Here is a 26,235-nt window from a genome sequence, read left to right as displayed (position 1 = left end):
CCCCCTACACACACACGCCCGTGCCCCGTGTGTGCCTCCTTTAAGCTGCGTGGGGGCCCTCCGAAAGCCACTGCGTTTACTGGTGTCCTGGCAGTGCCCTCCCCAATTCCTTGGGCACCAAAGAGTGCACCTGCTTACTCAGTAAGACTGAATACCTCTTTTTCCCTAAGACTTGGTGGGGTTGGGGGGAGGCAGGGAAGCAGAGCGACGCAGCTGTCAGTGGCTGTGGAGATGTGAAAGAGGTATCTCAGATCCCTTACCCCTTAATGCTGCACCGGACCCCGAAACTCCTGTAATGCCTTAGGGTACAGCGCTCTTTGTCCTCCCCAGCTGTGCTCAGACCCTAGACGCTCTAGGTGGGGGCGGGAAGCCTGAAATCCATCACAGAACTGGGGACAAGAAGGACAGGCTATCCTGAGGTGGCGTATTCCACTCTCCTCATCCCTTCCCTGTTGTGCTTAGGCTTTCTCCCTCCAGTGTGTCCCTGGGGTCCAGAAGGGGAGGGTCTAGGCGAAGGCGCGGCACAGCCTGAGCCTGCAGTCCGGAGCTCACATACAGGCAGTCCTCTCCAGGCTAGCCCATTCTTCATTTCTTCTCTCTCAAGCTTTTGTGTCTGTGCCTTTGAGCTGAAAGGAGGGTGCACTAGGGAAGGAGGAGGGGTGCCTGGGGTGACAGCACCCTCTTCACGTGCGCGCGCGCGCGCGCGCACACACACACACACGTTACCGGCGCACGCACACACGGGCGGACACACACTTCCAGACGAGCGCGCGAGCACACACACACACACACACACACACACACACACACGCACAAAGCTCTCTCGCTTTGAGCGCACTAACGTGGCCGCTTTCTTTGTGTGGAGCCCTCGAGTGGGGTTGGGACCCGGGTCCTGTCCCGGGAGATGGCGCAGCCCATCCTGGGCCATGGGAGCCTGCAGCCCGCCTCAGCTGCTGGCTTGGCATCCTTGGAGCTCGACTCATCGATGGACCAGTACGTGCAGATTCGCATCTTCAAAATTATCGTGATTGGGGACTCCAACGTGGGCAAGACCTGCCTGACCTTCCGCTTCTGCGGGGGTACTTTCCCAGACAAGACTGAGGCCACTATCGGTGTGGACTTCAGGGAGAAGACCGTGGAAATCGAGGGCGAGAAGATCAAGGTGATCCAGCTGGTCAGGTCCGGGCAGGGAGGAACCTGGGAGGGGGTTTCTGCCTGAGGTATACCGCGAGTGATAATAAATGACTAGCTTTGGCTGTGTCGCCACCTGCCGAGCTCAAGACCCTGGGCACATCCACAACCCTTTTAGCTTCTTTCAGGGGCTCATCTCCACCTAACCCAAATTTTCTGACAAGCTCTAGTGGTTGCATTCTTACCTTTTGCCCCTGCCTGACAGCTTTAGCCTGGAAAAGCAGGTTTGAAATTGCCCTCAACCCTAAACGGGAGAGACACCCCTGAACACAGGAAGGCCTGAGACATCTCTGGTCCTAGTTTTGTGGGATGGATCTCAAAGCACTTTATACATTTTGAGATCTTTTCTATCTCTTGGGTGCCAATAGGCTGAAAAAAAAAAGTCATCCTGGCTAAGCCCTGTGACATTAGAAAGGTTGGGAATCCATGGCACCAGAACACTGCTTTATTTTAAATTCCAGTTTACACTTGAGATTAAAGCTGGAGGTGGAGTGGGGGATGGTTATGTCACAAAGCCATGAGCCCTTTTAAAGATTGAGACACAGTCACCCGCTGGCTCTTCATAATCTCCAAAAACTTGTTCTTTGGGGGCAGTCCCTCCCACAGGCTTGCTGCTTTTGCTGGGTTGGATAAACCTAATGAATGAAGAGCCCTTTACTCATTCTCCTGGCATTGTCTTCAGAAGGCCTATTGGGAAACGTAGAACAACTTATCTGAGGGTCATGGGAAGTGCCTTGACTCCTCCATAGTTTACTAAATGGTCAAGTAGACATATTTTTGTGTGTTCATTTACTGTAGTAGAAGTAGAAACTAAGTAAGACAGGCTATGTCAGTGTGTTGGGAGGGGGTAGCAGGACGCAGGGTATGGGAAGAACAGCTTTGTGTGTCATAGAAAGCGTCTAAGAAGACACCAGGGCTACTAAACACCAAGTTCTTCAGATTCATGGCTGGCCTTTGCTTGAGCAGGACCCCAGGGAGGGCCAGAGATGAAGGTAAACTTCTTGCTGGTCAAATAGTTGATGGAGCCACATGTCCTGTTCTGTGTTCTGAGTGACAGACAGAAGGACTGGTGAAGTGGAGAGAATGACGAAACACTCCAAATTGTGCAAGATTTCTTGGTGATTAAAATGATTACGTTTTAAAATGACTTCAGCAAAGAAGCCAACACACTGTGCTTTTGGAGGACAGGTGGGAGATAAGGAGAGATTCCAGGTCTGGGAGATTCTTTTGAACTTCTGACCTATTTTAGCTCTCCTAATCTGAGGCGACAGGATGTCTTTTTAAAGCCAATTCGGGTATCTATCTGTCTTTATCTTTTTCAAGGACTCTTCTTGTATGTTTGCACAGGTCAGGGCTTCTTCCTCGACAGAGCCTATTTTCCTTAATATATGACTGTAAGACGCTGGAAAGTCTAAGACATGATTTATTTTTAAGAAAATTAGAAATAAATCAATGGATGCTTTTTGAAACACCTTCAAAATCATTCATGTTAGGGGCTGGTGAGATGGCTCAGTGGTTAAGAGCACTGACTGCTCTTCCAGAGGTCATGAGTTCAAGTCCCAGCAACCACATGGTGGCTCACAAAATCATTCATGTTTAATGTTGTCATTTATTTAAAATCAAATGTTACAGTGAGCTGAAGAGTTTCCTGGGATTAAAAGTTGGAGCAGCATGTTAAATCCCTCTGAAGTTTGAGTGGTGGGAAAAAGGAAGTGCATGGGAGTCTGGGGAGGTTGGGAAGAGAGATGAAGGGGGAGAAAAGGAGGAGGAGAAATGAGGGGTAGGAGGTGAACAGTGGATGGAGTCATCACCCAATGGCCTGGGGAGGATTTTAAACCATTATCCCTACCACATACACCTCTGTACTTAACCAAACTGGCTTTCAAGTCTCTGCCAAATATTCTAGACTTTTTTTCCCCAGAGGGCAGAGCCTGTGACAGTGTGACTCACTAGAACCAGGGATCAGCACAACACCCCATGCAGATAAGTGCTTACTATGGGCTTTGGGGGGAAGATGATATTTTCAAGAGGACAAAGCCTTGTAACACAGTTCAAGGAGGAACCTCTGAGGACAAATTGGACAAGAAACCTCAGTGGAGTGTGGGACCTGGGGCATGATGAACTTGCTCTCCTGTAAGCTGTTGAAATACTAAGGCCAAAGCTGGCAGGTGAGAGGCCAGAGTGTCTGTGGGAAGATGGCAGAGCATGGCAGCTGACAGGAGATCAAGAAGGATGTAGATTGTGCCTCATTCTTTTCCTGCAAGAAAAAAGTTCCAAAACATGGTTAGGGCTGGGGTTGGGGTTAGGGTTGGGGTTGGGGTTGGGGTTAGGATTAGGGTTAGCCCTAGAGTTCAGCCAGTAATAGTAAACTATCAGATTGTAAGCAGAAGCCGTGGCAGATGAGTGGTAGAGACTCCTCTCTGTTTTAGGTCTAGATTAGTGTATTGCCTCTCCTAGGCTTGCCTCCTTGTTTCCCGGGAGTGGCACATGTGATAGTCTCTGCTCCGGGATGCCTGAGACTGCACATTCAGTGGAGTCTGTTATTCCAGCTCTAGCTGGATCTGATGCTTCTGTCTCCACAAATACATTCAGTCATGTGCACATACCTACACATAATCAAAAATAATAAAAATAAATCTAAACTAAACAAAAAAATCCACTTATTGACTAAACAAGCCCAGGGTAGGCATTTTATTTCTTATTTGATACAACAACTCAGGAATTAAGATTTTAAAAGTATTTTTAATTTTTAAAATTTGTAATGTGTGTGTGTGTGTGTGTGTTTGTGTGTGTGTGTGTGTAGGCACATGGGTTCCATGGAGCATGGTGGAGTTCAGATGACAGCTTGCAGGTCCCATTCTTTCTTTCTCCCCTCCGAGTTTCAGGAATTAATGTCACTAGGTCAAGTGCCAAGTGCTGTACCATTTTGCTAGGGTAAAATTGGGATTTTTATTATTCTCCTTTGACAGATAAGGAGACTGAGTTTGAGACAGATGAACTATCTTGCCCATGGGCACAGCGATCTTTTGTCATTGCTAACACTTCAATTGAGATCCAGAGCCCGCATTCTTTATATTGAGCGCTACTTTAGACTGCAATATCTAGTCCACTAGATTGGGAGTGATACATTACCAAGCAGCCAGTCTTATTGTGCCTAGGGAGGGACTCAAGGCTATGGTCCAAGGATGAAGGAGCCTTCATGTTATCTTCTTCAAGTTTGGGGGTGAAGTTCAGTGGTAGAGTGTGTGTTTAGCATATGTGAGGCCTTGGGTTATATCCCCAGAATCACTAAATAAGTAAACAAGAATTTAAACAAGACATCTATTTTGCTTGTACTCAGGACACTCAACAGAATACTCCAAGTTTACTTTTCATACCATGACTGTCTTACTGTGGGCATGAGAATTACAGGGGTCCAGAGATAGAAAAATCCTTAAGGGGCAAATCCTCCTCTAATCCAAAGTCCTCATTTTAGAGATAGGGAACTGGAGCTCAGAGAAAGAAAGCGACTTACCTAAGATCAATTGTACAATGTGGGCCTCCTAATCCCTTCTCAGGTGCTCTTTCTGGGTTTGTCACTGCCAGGCTTAGAAGAGTACACAAGTCCTAAGTCCATTTATCCCAGAAGGCTGTCTGTGCAAGCAACATGGTGGGACACCACACAGGAAAGCTGGCGGCTTTTCCTAATCAATCTAGGAAAGATGGAGACATCTTCCAACTCCCAAAGGAAGGGTGGAGCTTCTCTTAATAACCATTATGCATTATGTATGTGTCACCTACAGGTTTAGCTAAACCATATTGTGTCTGTCTCAGCCTAAAAGCATCAGAAACCCAGGAATAAGGTGGAGGTGTTGAACCTTTCTTGGTAAAATTACAAGAAAGTAGCCCTTCTGCCTTGTTTGGGTACTCCCACAGGCCTAGCACCCCCACTGTGATTTGGCCATAGCTATAGGCAGGCATATTCCAGACTGCAAAGTTCTTCCTCTCTGCTGATCACTGGGGAAAACACCTTCCTGTGCTATGTTACTAAGTGCAAGGAGGCTGAGCGCAGGGTTCCTTCCAAGCTGCCTGCAGTCAGAATGACATCATATCTTCTAAGCTTCCATCTTCCGTCAACCTAATGATTAATTATCCATCACTGTGTGTTCCTTGTTGCCTTCCCCTCTTCCTCTCCCTCTTCCTCCCATCCTTTCTCTTCCCCCTTTCCTTTCTTCCCTTCCCTTCTCCCCACCCCGTGTATGTGTCTGTCTGTCTTTGTCTCTGTCCTTTTTATTGCCTCGTGTGTTAGGTTTGTGTATCAGTGTATCTTAGATACACATGGGACAGTCTAGTTAATTGATAAAAAGATTTCTTTTAAACTTTCTTCATCCACCAAAGGTTGTAAATGCCTCTCTCTCTCTCTCTCTCTCTCTCTCTCTCTCTCTCTCTCTCTCTCTTTTGCACTTATGCCTTTTACCATTGGCTTCCAACAAAAGGATACCCAAGGTCCATTTATAGAATGATGCCAGCTATGTCCCCTGAGGGAAAAAAAAACTTAGGTCAGCTAAGAGATTGTGTAGGGGTGGAGAGCTTACTGAAGCTCACCAGGCAGATATAACTGTCAGAAAAATAGTAAAAAGGTTCAGTTCCTCATGGGAAGTTGATGAATCTTTCTTCCTGTACCACCCCACTGGCTGCCCTTGCCCTGTTTCACCTTCTAGAGCCAAGCTTGCCGGAATGAGACCCAGTAGATCCAAGGCACAGTACTAAAAGCTTCTGTTCTTTCTGACACAATGATAACAACTAATATTCGTTGAGCATGCCCCATTTTACAAAAGCTGTTTCTCATATATCATGTCATTGGATCATCCTAGCAACCAGAGAAGCTCGAATTCCCACTATAGAGATGAGGAGAGTGAGGTTCAGCTAAGGAATGCTATTCATTTACTCAACTACTAACTAGAAGCCAGAATGCTGTCTTTCCAGCTGCAGCCACTCAGTCGGCTGTCCATGTAGATTCAGTGTGGTGTCATGTAGATTCATGTAGTGCCAGGCCTGAGAGGAAGACTGTATACAGTTGGCTTTCTGTACTCATAGAGCCCAACTAACTGAGAATAAAATATTTAGAAAATAAAAGCAAGGACTGAGGGTATAGCTCTGTTAATAAAGTGCTTGCCTAGCAAGTATGAGGCCTGGAGTTCAATCCCAATGCCACAGAATCCTGACCCAGTGAGGAATCCTGAAATCCTAGCACTCAGGAAATAGAAGCAGAAAAATCAGAAATTCAAGGTCATCTTTGGCTACATACAGAATTCGAGGCTGGCCAGCCTGGGCTATATGAGATCTTGTCTATAAAACAAAACACACACGCACACACGCACACACACATACACACACACACTATACATATATAGTGTACATATATATATATGTATATTATATGTGTGCGCATGCATCTACTGTAAAGATATACAGATTTTTTTCTTATTCCATAAGCAAGACATTATATCAAATATTTTAAGAGATTATGTAGGAGGCAGAGTGCAAGGCAATATGTAAATAGCACATCATTTTATAGAGGGCATTTGAGCTTCCATGATTTGGGCATCTGGGGATTCTGGAATCTGTATTAGGCAGTGTCATGCATAAGCCAAGAAATGCCACCAAAGCACACCTGTACAGTTGCTCTTACTCTGTTCGTTTTCCAGGTGGGGATGCTGAGCTAAGGACCCACAACTAGCATGAGATTTGGACAGAGATTTGCACTGCAGTTGGTTTGACTCCACTGTACTCTACTGGCCCTCTGAGAGTGATAAGGATCTTGGGCATGTGTAGCTAAGGGGCAGGCCTCTACCATGTCCACTGGGAAGGAAAGACAGGGGAGAGGGAGCATCTACTTTCACGTCCTAGTAAGGATGAAAGGATTGTGAGGATGTTGAGGACAGGAAAACCTGGATCCCCTGACACAGAGAGCCCATTCCATGTGTCCAGTGAACCTGACTAATGTACTTCCCTTTCAAAGGCATCGAAGCCATACTGCCTCGTTCTGTTTTCTGCTGGGTGTAGCCTGCTTCCAGGCTTTAGTCGCATCGTGGCAGGGGTGTCAAAACTTTGGATGTGGTTTCTATAGATCGGGGAGGGAGAAGTACCTACCCCTCAACTACCAAGCCTCTGTGTGAAAGCTTCGAGGCTTTCTTTGTAGCTTTGGAAAGGCAGAGGAGGTCTCCAGCAGAGGGGAGACCCCTACCGTTCTGGCAACTTGAGTGGTGTACACAATTAGGACACCAAGGAAAAGTCGAACAGCCATCCTTACTCTGCTTCAAACACCTCACACATTGCCACCCGCGTTCCTGCAGGTATTTTTAGAATCCTGAGCTCATGGTGTTAAAGCATCTGCCGCATGCCGGAGGACCGTTAGGAATTCAGCTTCACTCAGAGGCAAGAGTTAAGACTACTGGAGACTGGGGGTGGGAAGTGGAAATCAGGAGCCGAGTGGAAATGATATTCTTGGACTACGCCTATTTTCTTCATCCTGACCTCCATCTCTCTCTCTCCATCTGCCTCTCTTTCTTCCTGTTCAGAGCATCAGAGAGGTAGAAGGAATTAAAAAAAAAACATAAACTTTTTTTTTTGTTTTTCCTTACAGAAACAAATAAGTCTTTGAGGATTTTTGGGTTTGTGTGTAACCGAAGTCAGATGCTTTCTCTGAAATGGCTTTGGCAGACACCTGAGCTGCCCAATTGCTGGGAGTGGCTAAACCAGTACTGCTTTTGATCACCACTATCTCAATGATGTACAATCCAATGCTGAAAAATACTGTCAAGTTTAGTCAGCAAGGGAGCAGCAACACTCATGGACACAGAGCACATATATTCTAAATGGTATGCTGTAGACCCAAAGTACAAGCGAAATTCCTAAGAGAATTGCAGGAGCTAGACAAGACTTGCAGGTGTGTGTTCGGGGGATGGAGGTACTGAAGAGATGGCTCACTAGTCAAGAGCACTGGCTTCTCTTCTAGCGGTCTGGGGTTTCTTTCCCATCACCTCTATGGTGGCCGATAACCATCTGTAACTCCAGCTCCAGGGAATCTGCCATTCTTTTTCTGGCCTCTGCAGGCACTGCATGCACGTGGTACACAGGCATACATGCAGGTAAAACACTCATACACATAAAATACAAATAAATAAATAAATAAATAAATAAATAAATAAACTCTTTAAATATTCTTTAAAAATGTTTGAACAAGGCATGGTGGCACAAGTCTTTAATCCTAGCACTTGGGAGGCAGAAGCAGGTTAATCTCTGAGTTCAAGGCCAACTTGGTTTACAGAGTGTGTTCCAGGACAGCCAGGGCTACAACAGAGAAATTGTGTGCCCCAAAAATGCCCTCTTCCCCAAAAATTGAGGATGATAATGGAAGCACAAGCTGAATCTTCAAGAATGGATGAGATTAGAATCACGAAGAGGAGGCAACCAGATCTACCGTGGAAGGATGGACTAGTGAACCGAAGTCACAGAGAAAGACATGGCTGAGTAGCTTGAAATAGGTCAAATTCAGATGGACTGAAATACTTGCATTTGACACGACATGCAGTAGAGGGCTACCATAATTTCCTGAAGAGGCAGATACAAGCAGGGATTTAGGTGGCTAGTGTGACAACAGGGGGCAATGGAGAGGAGACATCCAGAAACCAAATGACTACTAGAGTCCATGAATAAGGAAGGAGAGGAGAGCCTGAGCCAGGGCCCATGAAAATCCAAATGGAAGCTGAAGGTGGTAACAAATTTCAGCAGCCCAACACTTAGCAGGCTGAGATGGAAGGACTGAGGCCAAGCCAGGCTATAAGTGAGCTTCTGTCAAAGAAAAATTCACATAGAAGATGTAAAAACAAATGCCTCACTAAAAGGTGAAGGAGAGTCTGGGCACTGAACACTGAGGTTCAGAATGATGATCTTAGATCTTCAGTCAGCAAAGAGATTTGATTAGATTCCAAAGATTGTACTCACTGCCGGCTAATTCCAAATAAAGACTATATACTTCATTTGAAAAGTCACAGTAGTCAAATTAGTGGCCATAACAAAATTTTGTTTCTTATCTGAGAATTTTATAGGGTCTTGAGATCATCATTCTGAGCATGAATGTCTGTTGTCCCAGACCCTGCATACATAATAGAAAATAAAATTGGACTTGAATATATGTTGACTCCCAGAGTAATCCCCCTGGGAATTATGTCTTTGCATATGCTACTGACACTAGATTTTTCTCTTCATAAGTTGGCCTTTATTCCAAAAGCAAATAAGCAGAAGAAAAATAGATCGAATTTAATTTTCTTTTATATAACAAAGAAGTGAATTTAAAAATAAATTGAAAAACAGGCATGGTGGCTCAAACATATAATTCTAGAACCAGATTGGCTGAGACAGGAAGATCATGAATTTGAAGTCAGCCTAGACTACATGAGATTTCATATAAATAAATAAATAAATAAATAAATAAGGCTCAGTGGTGAGAATTTAAACACTAATTTCGCTTTTATGATGGAAGGAAAGCAGGCTCTCATATAGCCCAGGCTTGCCTCCATCTTGCTTTGTAGCTTGAGCTAGCTAGAATCACTCAGTGTTTCTTGTAATGCAAAGTTAGGTAAGAAGGTTCATGCCTATAATCCAAGAGCTTAGAAAGGTCAGGCAGGAGGATCACTAGTTTGGGGCTAGCTTGGGGTATATAGCAAGTTAGACACCAGCTTGAACTATATATACATTAAGACTCTGTGTCAAAACAATGGCAGCAAAGAAAATAAATAAATAAATAAATAAATATTTCCTGTATTTAAATAGCCATTACCATTCGGATATATACAATTTTAGACTTTTCTACAAATATGTTCATGTTGTATGTTTTTGGAAATTGCGACTATAGCATATGAAATAGATTTGGGACTGGTTAAGAACCGAGCACACCAGCCCCGAAATGTTCTTTTATATGTTTTCTCTCTCTCTCACTTTGTGTCTCTGGTCTTTTAAGACAGGGTTTGTCATGTAGCCCAGGTTTGAACTCTCAGCAATCTTTTTGCCTCACTCTTGTGGATCGCAGGAATTGCTGTAATTGCAAATGTGAACCAAGGCAAACACTACTGTAGGTGTGCTGTTCCTCTCCTAGTGAACATTGTTTTCCTTCAGGAGCAATAACACTGTGATGAAGATGTTTTCACGGAATTTAAGGAATCTTTTCAATGCCTTTTGTATAGGTTCCTGAAAACAAGATTATAGGTCTTAAGAGTTGTGAACATTTTTTAAGATTATTGACAAAATCCTCATATTGCCCTCCAGAAAAATTTGACCAATATGGGTGCTATTTTTTTGTTAATTTTTAAAAGATTGTTTCATGTATAGGAATTTTTTGCTTGGGTATATGTGAAGTGCACTATGTTCATGCCTGGGCCGCTAGGTTAGAAGAGGGCATCCAATTCCCTGGGACTATAGTTACAGGCAGTCGTGAGTTAGTTACCTTGTGGGTGCTAGGAATCAAACTCAAAACCTCTTCAACAAGTGCTATTAGCCACTGAGCCAACTCTCCAGCTCTTGTGTGCTATTTTTATACTACAATCCTTCAAACTTTTCACCTTAGTATTTTCATCCAGAAAAAAATAAAACACTTAGCAAATTATAAATCTTCTCTCTGGGGTCCATATTGCTAAGAGTCAAGAAGTTCTTGTTATATCAGGACATGTAACTTCATTTTCTAATGCTTTAAAGAATATGCATTTGCTTTATTTTTCGAGACAGGTTTTCTCAGTGCAACAATCCTGGCTGTTCTGGAACTCAGTAGAGCAGGCTGGCCTTGAACTCACAGAGATTCATCCATCTCTGCCTCCCCGGTGCTAGAATTAAAGACATGTGCCATCACTGCCCAGGTCAGACTATGCCTTTTCTCTTCTACTCTTGTTTCCTTTTCTGATTTTACATATGGGTTTTTGTTGCAGGTTCAGGTGTGGGACACGGCAGGACAAGAACGCTTTCGTAAAAGCATGGTCGAGCATTACTACCGCAATGTGCATGCCGTGGTCTTTGTCTATGACGTCACCAAGATGACCTCCTTCACCAACTTAAAAATGTGGATCCAGGAATGCAATGGGCATGCTGTGCCCCCACTAGTCCCAAAGGTGCTTGTGGGTAACAAGTGTGACTTGAGGGAACAGATCCAGGTACCCTCCAACTTAGCCCTGAAATTTGCTGATGCTCACAACATGCTCTTGTTTGAGACATCAGCCAAGGACCCCAAAGAAAGTCAGAACGTGGAGTCAATCTTCATGTGCCTGGCTTGCCGACTGAAGGCTCAGAAATCCCTCTTGTACCGTGATGCTGAGAGGCAGCAAGGCAAGGTGCAGAAACTGGAGTTCCCACAGGAAGCTAACAGTAAAGCTTCCTGTCCTTGTTGAAACCAAATGGTGTAAATACAGGAGAATTAGTACTGGAGTTTTTTCTTTCCCCTTTTTTCTGTGCCTGCATAATGCTTACACCTGCTTGTTTCCATACAAACTAATATCAAAATAAAAATTTGTATAGATTATCACGTAGCTTTGTGTCTTGCTTTCTTCCAGGAAGACCTTTTTGTTTGGAGTGCTGACACTAGAAGCCAGGGCCTTGCATCTGATAATAAAGAACTCCATCCCCACCCACAGAGGAGGATTTTGACAGTCAAAAGTCTTTTGTTTGTCTGTTCACATGTTTGCTTTGTTTTTTCTTCCCCCAAGACAAGGTTTCTTGGCATAGCCCTGGCTGTCCTGGAACTCAGGTTGTAGATGTGGCTGGCCTCAAACTCAGAGAACCTCCTGCCTCTGCCTCCCAAGTGCTGGGATTAAAAGCATGCGCCACCCTGAAGTCTTGAGATGAGATATGGATTTAACGTTTCCCGTATTTCTGAGGTATGTCCCTTGGATGTCTTGCTTCCTTTTCTAAAGTGTAAAAATAGGCTACTTCACAATCCCAGTTCTTTCACAAAAATTCCATTCCCCACACATTTCATCAAGAGAAGTTGATGTTTGTTCCCTGTTGGTCTAACAAATACATATTATGCAAAGAATGCCATGGAATAACTGTTACAGGAAGACTCATCCTGTCGAAAGGCCCCATGACCCAGCTACAGAATAATGTAATTACTTAGAAACAAGAATTCAACAATGGGGGCTGGTGAGATGGTACAATGATTAAAAGCACTTGCTGTTCTTGCTGAGGACCCAGGTTCAATTCCCAGTACCTACATCATGGCTCACAACTGTTTGCGACTTCAGTTTCAAGGAATTCATGCCCAATTCTGATCTCCTTTGGCACATGGTGAACATACATTAAAAACATTCAGGTAAAACACTCACATACATAAAATAAATCTTTAAAAAATAATAGAACGAAGCCGAGCAGTGGTGTGCACACCTTTAATTGCAGCACTCAGGAGGCAGAGGCAGGTAGATCTCTGTGATTTCAAGGTCAGCCTACTCTACAGAGCAAGTTCCAGGGCAGCCTAGGGCTGTTACCCAGAGAAACCTTGTGTCAAAAAACCAATAAAAAGAATTAGACAACAACAAGTATAGGGTTATGTTGTAAGAATATAGAACACTATACACTCATCATCAGCGACTGGTCCTAGAAAAAATAATTGTATTTATATTTTTTCATTATATTTCTTTGTGTGAGCACAGTGACAAAGCGTGCCAGTGTGTGTGTGGAAGTGCCAGGACAGCCTACAGGAGTTGATTGTCTCCTTCCACCATGTGGGTTCCAGGAATTGAACTTAGGTCATCAGACTTGGCAGCAAGCACCTTTACCCACTGAACAATCTCTCCAGCCCATGAGTTTATTTTTAGGTTAAATAAAAATAGGGTATTTGCTCCTTTTGGGAAGGCCAGTTTATGCTCTTGAACTACCTTTAAGTTTTTCGAAGTTAAGAAACTTAAATTCACACAGTGAAACTACCTGGGTTAATCCAAATCCTTTGGCTACCCATGCCCTCAAGGGCTGTGAAGGGGTGTTAGGGTCGATGATACCCCATTCGGGATTCTCTTGAATTAGTGGTTCTCAAATGCTGGTTCAAGCTAACTGTGGGATCTCAGTTACAGTACAGATTTCCAACCTAGTCTATCCAGAAGCTCTAAAGTGGGGCTCAGGAATTTGAATTCTTAAAATGTTCACAGATGGTTCTGTGGTGCCCCCATGCCTCTCTGTGTGTAGATTTCTCTAAGCTTTCTGACAAGCTCTGAAACCAGAAGCTATCTTTCTTGAGCCACAACATAGGGGGCACTCTGGGTTTCCAGGGAACTCAACTGGGTGAAGTGGATCCTTTCAGGCTCTAAGCAAGAAAAATGAAACTATTTTGGTCATGCCCATTGTCCGTGGGCTGTGTGCCTGAAACTAGTAGGTAAGAGCCTCTTAACTTCAAGAGACTTGGGAAGACTAATCCTGAGCATAAACACTTCCGCTCCGAGAGCCACTCCAGATGCAAGAGACAAAATTGGCTCTAGGGTGAGGATAGCATGTTTATCACACGCCGCCTGCTGGTGAAGTTAGTGAATGCAGCAAAGTGGTTCTCTTACTGAATTGTTCCTGAATGTTTGCCCAAGCAGCAGGAACAAATCCTAGTCCCAACTCAGGCACTTAAGACAGTAGACACTAGGATATTCTTACAAAATGAAATGGCCTGAAGATGTCCTGGAATTACTCCCTGTTAAATCGCTCGGGCTTTACTCTCCCTGGGGAATCGTGTGAACCTGCTATGTTAAGAACCACGGCATAGCAGCAGCGAGGACAAGCAGGGAGACAAGAGCTCACTTCACCTGTGCAGGGCGCAGATTCTAAAGCCAGGTATTCTTGCAGGGAAAGTAACTAGTCCTGTTACTTTGGGGACATGTTGATTGCCTTTGAATCAGTGTCTCACTCTGTAGCTCAGGCTATCCAGGAGTTCATATATGATGCAGCTGAACCAGAACAAGAAATAAACTTGATGACTGGCTCTGATTCCATGGTTGGTACTAAATTATTCCTCAATAAGTATTGTGACTTTGAATTTAATCTTAGATGTCTAGAAGAAGCTTTAGGCAGAATCATGGGTAAGAAATCTGGCTAACTTGAGCCTACCCACTAACCCCGTATGGAAATCGAGATACTCCAGATAAAGTGGTACCAGATGGTGGTGGCGCATACCTTTAATCCCAGAATTCAGGAGGGAGAAGCAGAGACAAACAAAGCTCTGAATTCGAGGCCAACCTGATCTACAGATTGAGTTCCAGGACAGCCATGGCTACACAGAGAAACCTTATCCTGAAAAACCAAAAGACACAAATAAATAAAACCAAATAAAGGGGCGCTACCTCTGATACTGTCCTGCGTATCCTTTCAGGGACCTCACTGAAGGACTCAAGAATACTTGACAAAGAGGTTAGCTCTATTCTCTTTCTCTCTTTCTTTCTTTCTTTCTTTCTTTCTTTCTTTCTTCCTTCCTTCCTTCCTTCCTTCCTTCCTTCCTTCCTTCCTTCCTTCCTTTCTTAGATTTATTTATTTTATGTATGTGAGTATACTGTTGCTCTCTTCAGACACACCAGAAGAGGGCATCAGATCCCATTACAGATGGTTATGAGCCACCATGTGGCTGCTGGGAACTGAACTCGGGACCTCTGGAAGAGCAGTCAGTGCTCTTTACCGCTGAGCCATCTCTCCAGCCCAGCTCTGTTCTTCTTAGCTTGTGTGTGGGTTCCTTGGCAAGATCAATGAATCCAATTCATACAAGAACTGATTGACAAGATCAGTTCCTGTCAAGGTCTTGTCAAAATCATTGATTTTTTTTCCAATTAATTTTACATGTACACAGAAATTTTCACAACATTGGATTCTGAAGAAATGATCAAAGCATGATGCAGTCATACTTTTTAGGTCAAGGACAATAAATCTGTAAAGTAATACCACAACATTTTGTTATCTGGACTAGGGCAGTAAATTCTAAGGTTGTCCTGATAGAGATATGTGGTGGGATGTAGTTACTATTGGAAGATAAGGATTATGTCAAAGAGTTTGTTTATTCAAGGTTGCTATAGCCTTAATGACCAGTCTCTTGTGACTAAGACCCTTTCCCAGCTTTGGTATGTGAAGGCCATCTCCTCTTGAAAGAACCATTATGACTTGCTGTACTTTGAAAGTGCAGGCCAAATGGACTTCCTGAAGTTACATGTCCTTTAGGCTTGAAATAATCAATTGACCAGTCTGGTTTAGACAAGACACTTGTTTAGGATTAACTCTGGTTTGCTGCCTTTATGTTTCCCACTGAATTAATGACAGCTATTAGACTATTAGTTTGCTTTTTGAATCAGTGCGTCGCCCTGTAGCTCAGGCTGTCCAGGCGCTCAATATATAACAGCTCAGGCTGGAACTCTCCATTCCTCTGCCTCAGTCTCTTCAGCACTGGGATGCCAGGCATGCCCTAGCACTTCAGCTGGGGTGTAGCTCAGTGGTAGAGCACTTGCCTAGCATGTATGAAGCCCCGAGTTCCATTCCCAGTACCATCACAAAATAATCAACTAAAACCAAAAAACCCAACCTCCCTGTCCCCCAACCTCCCCACCCCCAAAAAATTTGGTAGTAGAAAGAAATCAATCTGATTTTACTAAAATAAGGCAAGGAAAATGATTTATCACGCGAATGTCAGTACTTCCTGATAACATTGCTTCCAGAAAAATATTAACCTAGTGTCTTCATCTATAAAATAGGGTTGGAAATCTTTTGTGCAGGAATTTTGGAAGATTCAAGGAAGATAACTTAACCAAAATGTAATTTTTGGATAGATAACTATATAGTGTATTTTCCACATAGTGCTGTGTGTTGTTACACGTGAAGGTGTCTCTATGTAGCCATGGCTGGCCTGGAGCCTGCTATGTTACATAGACTAGGCTGGCTTCAAATTTATAGAGATCTGCCTGCCTTTCCTTCCCTAGTGCTGGGATTAAAGGCCTGCGCCATCACCACCGCCTGGCTCTAAATCAACGTTACAAATTATTTCAAAGGAGGGAGGTGAGGTGAGAGGGAGGGGTTGGGAGGAGAGGATGAAGGGGAACCTGCATTCAAGATGTAAAGCAAATAAATAACTTAGTCAAAAATATTTCATATTGTCTTTAGGGCATTTTGATCCAATCAATAGAGAAACAACTGGTTAACTGGGCTACTCACTTACTAGCAATTCTGTTCAGAGACTCTGAAGATTTGATTAATGGTAAGATCTCATTCCAGGGCTGGTGAGATGGCTCAGCCCACAAAGGTGCTTATTGCCAAACTTGAATTTGATTCATAGAACCCACATAGTAGAAGAACAGACTTCCTAAAGTGTCTTTCATCGTACACTCATGAACTAGAGCATGTGCACACCGCTACACATAAACCATAATAAATGACTAAATAAATAAGGGTAATAAAATTAAACAAAAGCCCCTTCCTACTAGACTATGCTATAATTCATCTAATCAGATGGATTATGATGGAAAACTATGGATTGAAATGGAGATCAAGGTAAAGAACAACCCCACTCAAACATACTTTTGCCAAGCAGTGGTGGCACACACCTTTAAATCCTAGCATTCTGGAGGCACAGGCTGGTGGATCTCTGTGAGTTCAAGGCCAGCCAGGCTACACAGAGAAACCCTGTGTCAACAAACTGCCACCACCACCATTACCAACAACAAACCCAAAACCAAGGAAACAACAAACTTCCACTAAAAGGCTAGGTATGTAACTAAGTGGTAGTGTATGCTTAGCATACGTAAGGCCTTGGTTTCAATCTCAAACACTAACTAAATATAAGATGAAGGTTTTCTTCCAAATGAGACAGGATTCCATAGTGCTTTTTAGCAAGGCAGTATCATCTTAGTTTTCAGATACACACCACTAATCTCAGTCATCTAGAGGAATATATATATATATATATTTTTTTCCTAGAAATCAAGGAGGCCAGGCTGCATTACATAAATTCCAGGCCATCTAGGGCTACATAGTAAGAATTTGTCTTATCCTATCCCATTAAAAAAAAAAAAACATAAGCAGAACAAAATCCTCCACTCAGCAGCATGGCATTGCAAGACCTGGGAATGATAAATAAAAGTTATGACTAGCCACAGCGCTTATGAACTGTTAGAGTTCATTGATGTGCACATTTCAGTATCCTTCCTAAGGATTATTATTAGTAGTGACAGTAGTTAACGTGTACTACCATTATTTCAAGGCTGTTCTCTAAACACATCTCCATACAAGACATATATATATATATATTCATTATGAATGATTAAAAACAGTAGGAGAGAAACACAAGAAACCCCATTGAGTTTGTTCAGGAAGGAAACTCTTCCCATAGGTCAAATAAAAAAAAACACCAAAAGCAAGGCTACAAAAAGACATTGAGTTTCGGAGAATTAAAGTATATGAGGTTAAAAATAGTTATATGAGGTGTTGTTAAGAATAAGTTCCTCACAAGTTAAGGAAAAGTAAACCCAAACCCTTTATAAAAGAAGACAAGAAGACAATATGACTGACTGGAGTGTAGGCTCAGTGTTTGAGAGCACTTGATTGTCCTGCGGAGGACACAGGTTCAGTTCCTAGCACTCACAGTGTAGGATTTACAATTTCTCTAACTCCAGTTCTAGTGGTGCTGATGCTGACACTTCAAGGGCACCTGAATACACACGGTGTACAGACATATTTGCAGGTAAAATACCCAGATGTATCAAAAAGTAATGTTTTAGTCTAGGTTTCACATCATTATGTCTTATTCTCTCTTCCATGCTCCTTTACACACACACACACACACACACACACACACACACACACACACTCACACCACTTCCTTTCCAGATATGAAAGAAAACGTGATAATTTTCTGAGCTTGTCTTAATACAATGAGCCCCACTCCTACTTCCCTACAGATGACATGATTATCATCGTCTTTATACCTGACAAGAACTCCAGAGCAAAGGCACTACCTGTTCTTTACTCATTCATTTCCCCCATTCACCTGTCAACAAGCATCTATGTATTTTATATTCAGACTATTGTGAATAGACCTGCAACAAATGTGGACATGCATGGAGTTCAGAGTCCTTCAGGTATCTAGGCAGAAGAGGAACACCTGAGTTATATGGCACTTCTCCTTTAGTTTTTTTGGGGAACCCCTCTGAGTTCCATAGTGGCTTCATGAGTTTACATTTCAACCAGTGGTCTGAAAGTGTTCTTTCCTCACAGCCTTATGATGATGGCCATTCACAGACTGTGGCAAGACAGAATGTCAATGTAGTTTAAATTTGCCTTTTCCCGATGGTTAAGAGTGTTGAGTATATTTTTCTGTATTTATTGGCCATTGGTATTTCTTTTAAGGAAAAGATACACTATTTATTGTGTGTATGGATCCCAGGGCACATGTGAGAGTTCCAAGGATCAAACTCAAGTTATCAGGCTTGGTGGCACGACCTTTTCTCACCGAACAATCCTAACAGCTCTATTCTTTCTTCAACATTAAGACTTTTTTTTTTAGTTTTTTTTTTTTCGAGACAGGGTTTCTCTGTGTAGCCCTGGCTGTCCTGGAACTCACTCTGTAGACCAGGCTAGCCTCGAACTCTCGAACTCAGAAATCCGCCTGCCTCTGCCTCCCAAGTGCTGGGATTAAAGGCATGCGCCACCACCGCCTGGCCAACATTAAGACTTTAAAAAAAAAGTTTTTATTTACATTCCAAATGTTGCCTCTCTTTCTGGTCCCCTTCCCAGAGTTCTTCACCTGCTCCCCTTTGCCTCTGAAAGGGTGCTCCCTTTCCCATCTCCCCTAGTTATCCCCCTTCCCTGGAGTATCACCTTTCTACAGGATTAGGTGAATCCTCTCCCACTGAGGCCAGACAAGGCAGTCTTCTGCTACATATGTGCTAGGAGGAAGTGGGTGGGAGGCTCGGACCAGCCCATGATCTTTGGTTTTTATTTTATGTGTATGGTCACTTTTGCATGTCAGTGCAGCACATGCATGTAGTACCCATGGAGGCCAGTAGAGAGCATCTCTACTGCCCAGCCATCTCTCTGCTTCTTTTGAGAAATATCTGTTCAGTTATTGACTGATTTGTTCAATGTTTGTATTTCTGTCACTTGTTTGGTAATACTATACTTTGTTGTTTTTGAGACACAGTTTCTCTGTTTAACAGCCTTGGCTGCCCTGGAACTTGCTCTGTAGTCCAGGCTGGCCTCAAACTCAGAGTTTTACTTGCCTCTGCCTCCAGAGTGCTGGGATTAAAGGTGTGTGCACCACCCCTACTCCGGTCAAAGGTACTGGAGAGACTGCCATGAGTTCTGAGAACGAAACTCTCTGTGAGTCTAGCCTTTAAATGGCGATGCCATCTCTCCAGTCCATTTCATAGTTTTATTAGCATATACTAACCACACACAACAATGCATTTCTTCATAGATACAAATTCCATGTTAGATGTATAGTTAGTAAAGCCGTCTCCCCAGTATTTAGGCCGTCACATCACTCAGCTTCATTTACTGCTTTGCAGAAGCTTTTTAATCTCATGCAGTCCTTTCATCAATTCTTATAACCATTTATTGAGCCGTTAGGTATTTTTGGAAAGTCTTTGTTGATAAGCACCTAAGACTTATTTATTTTCTATTGTCTGTTTCTCACTATTGAAATACAAATTTCTCAAGAGTAATGATTTCAATAATTGAAACACGGAGAAGAGTGGCAATCACTAACTTCTCAATAAATATTTGCTGAACAAACCAAAGAGGTTCAACTATGTGTTGTCAGAATGGGGGGGGGGCAAGAATCTAAGTCTCTGTTTAGTTATTATTATTGTTGAGTTTTCAAGATAGAATTTCACTGGGTAGCCCTGGCTGTCCTGGAACTTGCTCTGTAGACCAGGCTGGCCTTGAACTCAGAAGTCTGTCTGCCCCTGCCTCCTGGTGTGCACCACCACCAATCTAGTGATTATTTTTTATTGGACATTTTATTTATTTACATTTCATTTACACCCCCTTTCCCAGTTTCCCCTATGGAAACCCCCTATCCCATCCTCCCTCCCCATGATATGAGGGTGTTCCCCCACCCACCCACCTACCCACTCCCAACACCCTGCTGTAACAGTAATCAACTGAAAGTAAATCAGTCATACTTCTTATTCAATTGAGGAACAAAGGCCACTGTGCGGTTTCATGCAATGGTTATATCGAACTGAAAAAACTTAGAATAAACTGAAGAAAAAGGAAGAGTACCAAGATAAAACTCTTTACTACCAAGGAGAACTTATATAAGCAAGCTTATATTGATTGCCTGAAATGTTAAAAAATATTATAATACACAGAACTTTAAGAAACAGCGTTCCCCCGGAATAGCAAAAAAACCATATTCTGGACTTAAACACTGCCACATCAAGAATGGACTCATTCACGTTTTTTCAACTATGTTAGAAAGAAGTTATTTCTTGGTAAAAGTTTAACACTTAAAAGTTGAGATTTCATCAATACTGTTAAAACCAGCATGTTTTTAAAAATTGAGTGGAAAAATGGTAACTGACAAAAAAAAATCCTTGAGTTAAGTAAGGTACAGAAATAAAAGCCTAGAGATCACCAAGGTCACTACAAAAGTAGCCAATCCCAAAGACTTTTGAAATAATATTTAAGTAGGTATCAGTACGAAAATTAACCTTGATTATGATTGCAAGTGACCACTTGAAATGGCTTTTCTTATGTTTCTAAGTACAGTCATCTAGACCTGACTTAAAAGTAAAAACAGCGTAAAATAACCAACTAACCAGATAAAACCCTCATTATTGAACTAGGACTTGAGACTCTTCCTCTTTCATCATAATTAAGAAAACTAGGTTTTTTGTTTTTTTAGTCTAGTTGTGGTGACACATGCCTTTAAACTCAGCACTCAGGAGGCTGAGGTAGGTGTATCTCTGTGAGTTTGAGTCCACCCTGGTCTACACAGCAAGTTCCAGGAGAGCCGGGGCTACATAGAAAACCCTAGGGTTTTCAATATTTTTAAAAATTTTTTATGCTTTATCTGTACAGGTGTTTTCCTGCATGTACACATGTATGCTTAGTGCATGTGGAGGCCAGAATAGGACATCAGAATCCCTGGTACAGAAGTTGCAGATAGTTGTCAGTTACTATGTGGTTGCTTGTAATTGCACCCGGGTCTTCTGGAAGAGAAGCCAGTGTTCTTATCAGCTGAGCCCTCTCTTCAGCCCATCTTTTGCTAGCTTGTAAAATAGTTCACATTAGTAAAGTATAAATAGTGAGCTTTTAAGTGTGCTTAAGGAAACTGAACAGGATGTAGTCAACAGATAAAGATCTCAGTCAATAGACAAAGCAGGCAGTCTTCCATGTGAGGACAAAAATAATTCTTGTTAGATGATACAATCTATAGGTTTTTATATCAATTTATTTATTATAAAATAATTCCCAAGAGTGTTTAACAATACAAATTTTATTAAAAAAATAAGTAACATCAAAAACTGTTCAGAAAAATCTATATTTGATGTAACCAAAATAAACAAACACCAAAATAAAAAAATATACATCTCTCTCTATATAGGTGGGCAAGAAACAAGTGCATTTTTGGTCCCAGTATTTTTGAATATATTATATTTATCTAAGGAATTACATTTATGGCTATGAAGATAATTACTAAGTTAATAGCAATGTAACTTGAAACTTCTGTTTAAAATCTGTAAGCGGAGTTTTTGTTCTTTGTCTTGAATTCCTGACCACTAAGATGTTATGATAGTCCCAAGATAGAGAGAACATATATTAATGTCTAATGAACTGAACAGGTACCACTCATGCCTTTAAATCCAGCACTTGGGAGGAAGAGGCAGGTAGAAATCTGAGTTCAAGGTCAGCCTGATCTACATAATGAGTATCAGGATAGCCAGGGCTATATAATAGAGACCATGCCTCAAAAAAAGGAAAAAAAAAAGAAAGAAAAAAGGAAAGAGGAAAAAAATAGTAACAATAGTTAGCTGCATAAAATAGGTAGAGAGTTTTAAAGAAATTTCTTGGCATTTTAAGCAAACACAAAAGAAAAGAATTAAGCAGAAATTACAAATGTAGATAATAAATTTGGTGAATGACAAAAAGTAAGCTATTAAAATTTAATTTTTCAAAAATTATTAAACACTAGAATTGTCGAGAACTTGTGGGATGGTGGCTAAAACTCTAAATGATGACATAACTAACTGTTACTTTGGAGCCATAACTTCACAAAGTTTGTTTTTCCAAGAACATGAATGCAACCTTCACTCATTTGGTGAGCTTTCATGATTAGAACAAACTCTTAAGCTTACACTTAAGAACCAAAGCCCTCAGAGGAAAGTTGTGCTCAAATCTATTTGGTGCATCTTACAGGCATCGATGGCCAGGTCAATATCAGCCTTATGGAAGGCCAGTTAGGTAGGAAGGGACTCTGACTAAGAACAAATACAATCCTAAGGCTACACACTGAAACAGGTCTCACAGCCAAATAAAACACAGTCCTTAGAAAGAGAGACCAGTCATCAATTAGTTCCATTGAAGTGGGGACACTGTCCAGGAGTACACTGGACATTGTTTTGAAATTTCTGTGTTGCCTTTGCATCTGAAAAATAAACCCATGACAGATAAAGAATGAAGGAAAAAAACAGCTATCTGACCACCAAAACTTATAAGAAATTAAGAAGTCGAAAACAGAAAAAAAAAAAGAAAAAAGAAACTAGACTAGCTATACCATTTGACATGTACTATTCTGAAGGCAAGTACAGCAGAGAAAAATACAAATTATCTGAAACAAAGTAAGAATAGGCTACAGTAACTAAGGTTCCTTCTCCAGAGCCAACTGGAGAAGAAAAGCACATGTTAACATATGTTAACCTGACACAAAGATAAGGTGGAATAAGAATCTACTGCCATCTGAAAGCTGAAAAGAGCTGGATTCTGAGAGCTAGTGTCGTGAACTTTAACTGCCTTCATGGAAACACTTCAGAACTTTGACCTTAGGAAACTGGATTTGTGAAAGCAAACACTGCAGAACTTTGAACTTAGGAAATTCCAACTTGTCTTGCACCAGGTTGCACGAGCTTCATAGAGCAGGAATCTATTTGAACAAGCCACTTTAAAACAAAAACAAAAACACTTTAATATTTTTCATTGCTATTAGTGGTCCATTTAAAAATTGCAACAGTGCTAAAATCTATCAAATTGTGCTGAAGGAAAATTAGACTTACTCAGAAGCAGATTCAGAAGTTACGGTTCTTTCAGTCACTGAAATCAGAGAAGGCATTATGTTTACAAATGTAATACATGAAGACTGAGTATCAGTTTAATTTTTAAGAGCTCACACTGTGATAGAGAAAAACTACTGGCCCATAGATCATAAATTCAAAGTAACAGACACATATACATACCATTCTCTATTACAACTTGGCAAGTATGAGTTTTACGTTGATTTAAGTGTTTAGCCATACGGTCTAAGCCAGGAGTATCAGCTAGGAAGTCACATTTAAGGCACACTAGAGTGATGCCCCTATGAAAAGACAATACAAATAAGACAGAGGATCATATGTGGAAACCCATGCATAAATTCAGTAATTGTTCTGTGTAATAACTCCTGATTTTTATTTTATGTGTTATCACTGTCATTTCCCAATTTTGTTATAAATAGGATCTATCTAATATGTTTCTCAAAGGGTTGGGGTTGTAGGTAGTATTTATCTTGCATGTGCATGGCCCTAGATTTATAGGCCCTGAAAAAAAAAGTATGCTCAAGAGAATAGCCTAGCTATTGCTAAATTATGCTATCTTTTAGTGCTTTATAAATTGTATACTTTCAATCTATTGCTAAAATATTCACATCTAGAGACCTCAAACAGTCTTGGCCCAACTAGCATCTTTTATAGCTTGTATAAGTCACAGTGATTCCATGCCTTGGCTTATCCGCCAAGCAAAAGATAACATTTGGAGCTGGAGAGATGGCTCAGAGGTTAAGAGCACTGACTGCTCTTCCGGAGGACCTGAGTTTTCAATTTCCAGCAACCACAAGGTGGCTCATAATCATCTGTAATGTGATCTGATGCCCTCTTCTGGTGTGTCTGAAGACAGCAACAATGTACTCACATACATAAAATAAATAAATCATTAAAAAAAAACAATAAAAACCCAACAAGAACAACAAAAAAGAAATATAAGCACTAGAATGTTCTCTATATACCAAATTACTAGGTATTTTGGACACAAAAGCAAACAAAAAGGTTCAGTTTATGAAGCATATAATCTAGTGTATTTAAGTCAGATTAAAGTTAGAAGAGATACGAAGACTGTAAATTTAGTAATTTAATATAAATATTAGTTTGTTAACAAAGCATATACATACCTGATATTTTCCTTGTGTTTTGTTTGCTTTGAGACAGAGTCTCACTATTAGCCCTGTGGGGCCTTGAACTCAGGATGTTCCTGCTTCCTTTCCCCAGTGCTGGAATTATAGGTGTGAGCCACCACATCCAGCTTCATTATATAAAACATCTGACATTTTTATAAGTGTAAAACCTAGTAGTATACCTTATGCTGATTTTATTCATCTGCAGCCCTGGTCTTATCCTGTTTTTTATATTTAAGACTAGATGCTACATATGTAAGAAAGTGTTCTTAAATGAACAAAATCATGTTTTCTCTCCCAAACCACCCTTTATTCCTGATTTCTCTTATGATGTCACTTCCTTGGTACTAAGGGTTAAATAAAAACATTTCAGATATTTTAAGTATTTAATAATTTAAGATATCATTTACACTGTATTAAGCTGGGGCTTTTAGACCTATCTCCTTCAAACAAATGATCTAAATAACCCCTACAAGACAGGCATCCGAAAGACCACTTTTCTGAAAAGGATAAGTTAGTACCTTATCTAAGGCCAGCCTCATGTTTGAAAGGTAGTCGTTTGATTCCAGAGCCCATTTTTAAAGTAGCACATAAGCTTTGTTATAACATTTTATTTTATTTTAATAAATGAGCTTCTTTTAAAAAATATTTAATCAATTTAGTTTCCAGGCTTTCCATTTATTTATTTGTTTACTAATTAATTTATTTATTCACTTTACATCCCAATCGCAGCCCTCCTCTTCTCTCCATCCTACCATCACAGCTCTTCTTCCCTTCCCTTCTCTTCAGAGAAAGGGAAGCCCCCCATGGGTACCAACCTACCATGGCACATCAAGTCTCTGCAGGACTAAGTACATCGTCTCTCACTAAGGCCAGACAAGGCAGCCCAGCTAGGGAAAATGAATCCAAAGACAGGCAACAGAGTCAGAGACTCCAATTGTTAGGGGACCCACATGAAGACCAGCAGCACACCTGCTACAAATGTGTAGGGGGCCTAGGTCCAGATCTTCATGCTCTTTGATTGGTGATTTAGTCTCTGTGAGCTCATTAATTTATTTTTCTTTGATGTTTATTGTTTTGCCTGCAAGCTTATCTCTGAGGGTGTTGAATTCCCTGGAATTGGAGTTACAAACAAGTGTGAGCTGCCATGTGGGTGGTGGGAACTGAACCCAGGTCCTCTGGAAGAGCAGGCAGTGCTCTTAACTGCTGAGCCATTTCTCCAATCTCTCTGTTCTTTTTGACTTATTATTTTAAGACTTATTATTTTATTTCCTGTGTATGAGTGCTTTGCCTGCATGTATGTATGTGTACCACATGCATATTTAATGTCCATGAAAGTTGAACATCGAATTTCCCTGAAACTGGCATTATGAATGGTTGCAAGCCACATTGCATACGTGCTGGGAACTGAACCTAGAGCCTCTGCAAGAGCAACAAGTGCTCTTAACCACTTCAGCATCTCTCTAGTCCCAGCCCCATTCATTAGTAAATAACAGCCTTAACTATTCTCTGGTTTATAAAACTACTACTCTCTATGTATACTCCACATTCATCATCCTTCCAAACCCTTGATTCACCCAAAGTATCTGTGATTTTCCTCAATGTCTTTCAAAATAAAATTAATTCTTATTCTTTAGAACAGTTTTTTTTTT

The 26,235-nt window shown here is 41.5% G+C and overlaps 2 protein-coding genes across 2 annotated transcripts in view; one reads left to right on the top strand and one right to left on the bottom strand.

Moving 5' to 3' along the window:
* The first annotated feature begins 563 nt into the window (after window positions 1-563).
* Rab33a (RAB33A, member RAS oncogene family) lies at window positions 564-11,744 on the top strand. Its single transcript, XM_028767188.1, has 2 exons — window positions 564-1,162; window positions 11,151-11,744. Exons 1-2 carry the CDS (start codon window positions 905-907, stop codon window positions 11,604-11,606), a joined length of 714 nt encoding a protein of 237 aa, XP_028623021.1. The 5' UTR covers window positions 564-904; the 3' UTR covers window positions 11,607-11,744.
* Window positions 11,745-22,274: 10,530 nt separating this feature from the next.
* Znf280c (zinc finger protein 280C) overlaps window positions 22,275-26,235 on the bottom strand; it is a 56,064-nt gene continuing 52,103 nt past the window's right edge. Inside the window, exons 18-20 of the mRNA XM_028755761.1 lie at window positions 23,616-23,734; window positions 23,436-23,472; window positions 22,275-23,321 (exon numbers count right to left, since the gene is read on the bottom strand). Coding sequence (XP_028611594.1) covers window positions 23,306-23,321; window positions 23,436-23,472; window positions 23,616-23,734 — 172 coding nt within the window. The 3' untranslated portion in view covers window positions 22,275-23,305. The remainder of the gene's footprint in view (window positions 23,322-23,435; window positions 23,473-23,615; window positions 23,735-26,235) is intronic.

This window comes from Grammomys surdaster, unplaced genomic scaffold, assembly GCF_004785775.1.
Source record: "Grammomys surdaster isolate TR1022 unplaced genomic scaffold, NIH_TR_1.0 60, whole genome shotgun sequence".
Taxonomy (NCBI): domain Eukaryota; kingdom Metazoa; phylum Chordata; class Mammalia; order Rodentia; family Muridae; genus Grammomys; species Grammomys surdaster.
This window is presented reverse-complemented; position numbering and strand designations above follow the sequence as displayed.

Bases quoted from the DNA above. Each gene is read 5' to 3' on its own strand.
- Rab33a (XM_028767188.1), top strand. From the start codon at position 905: ATGGCGCAGCCCATCCTGGGCCATGGGAGCCTGCAGCCCGCCTCAGCT. The intron at 1,163-11,150 runs GTGATCCAGCTG...TTTTTGTTGCAG, and splicing joins TCGAGGGCGAGAAGATCAAG to GTTCAGGTGTGGGACACGGC.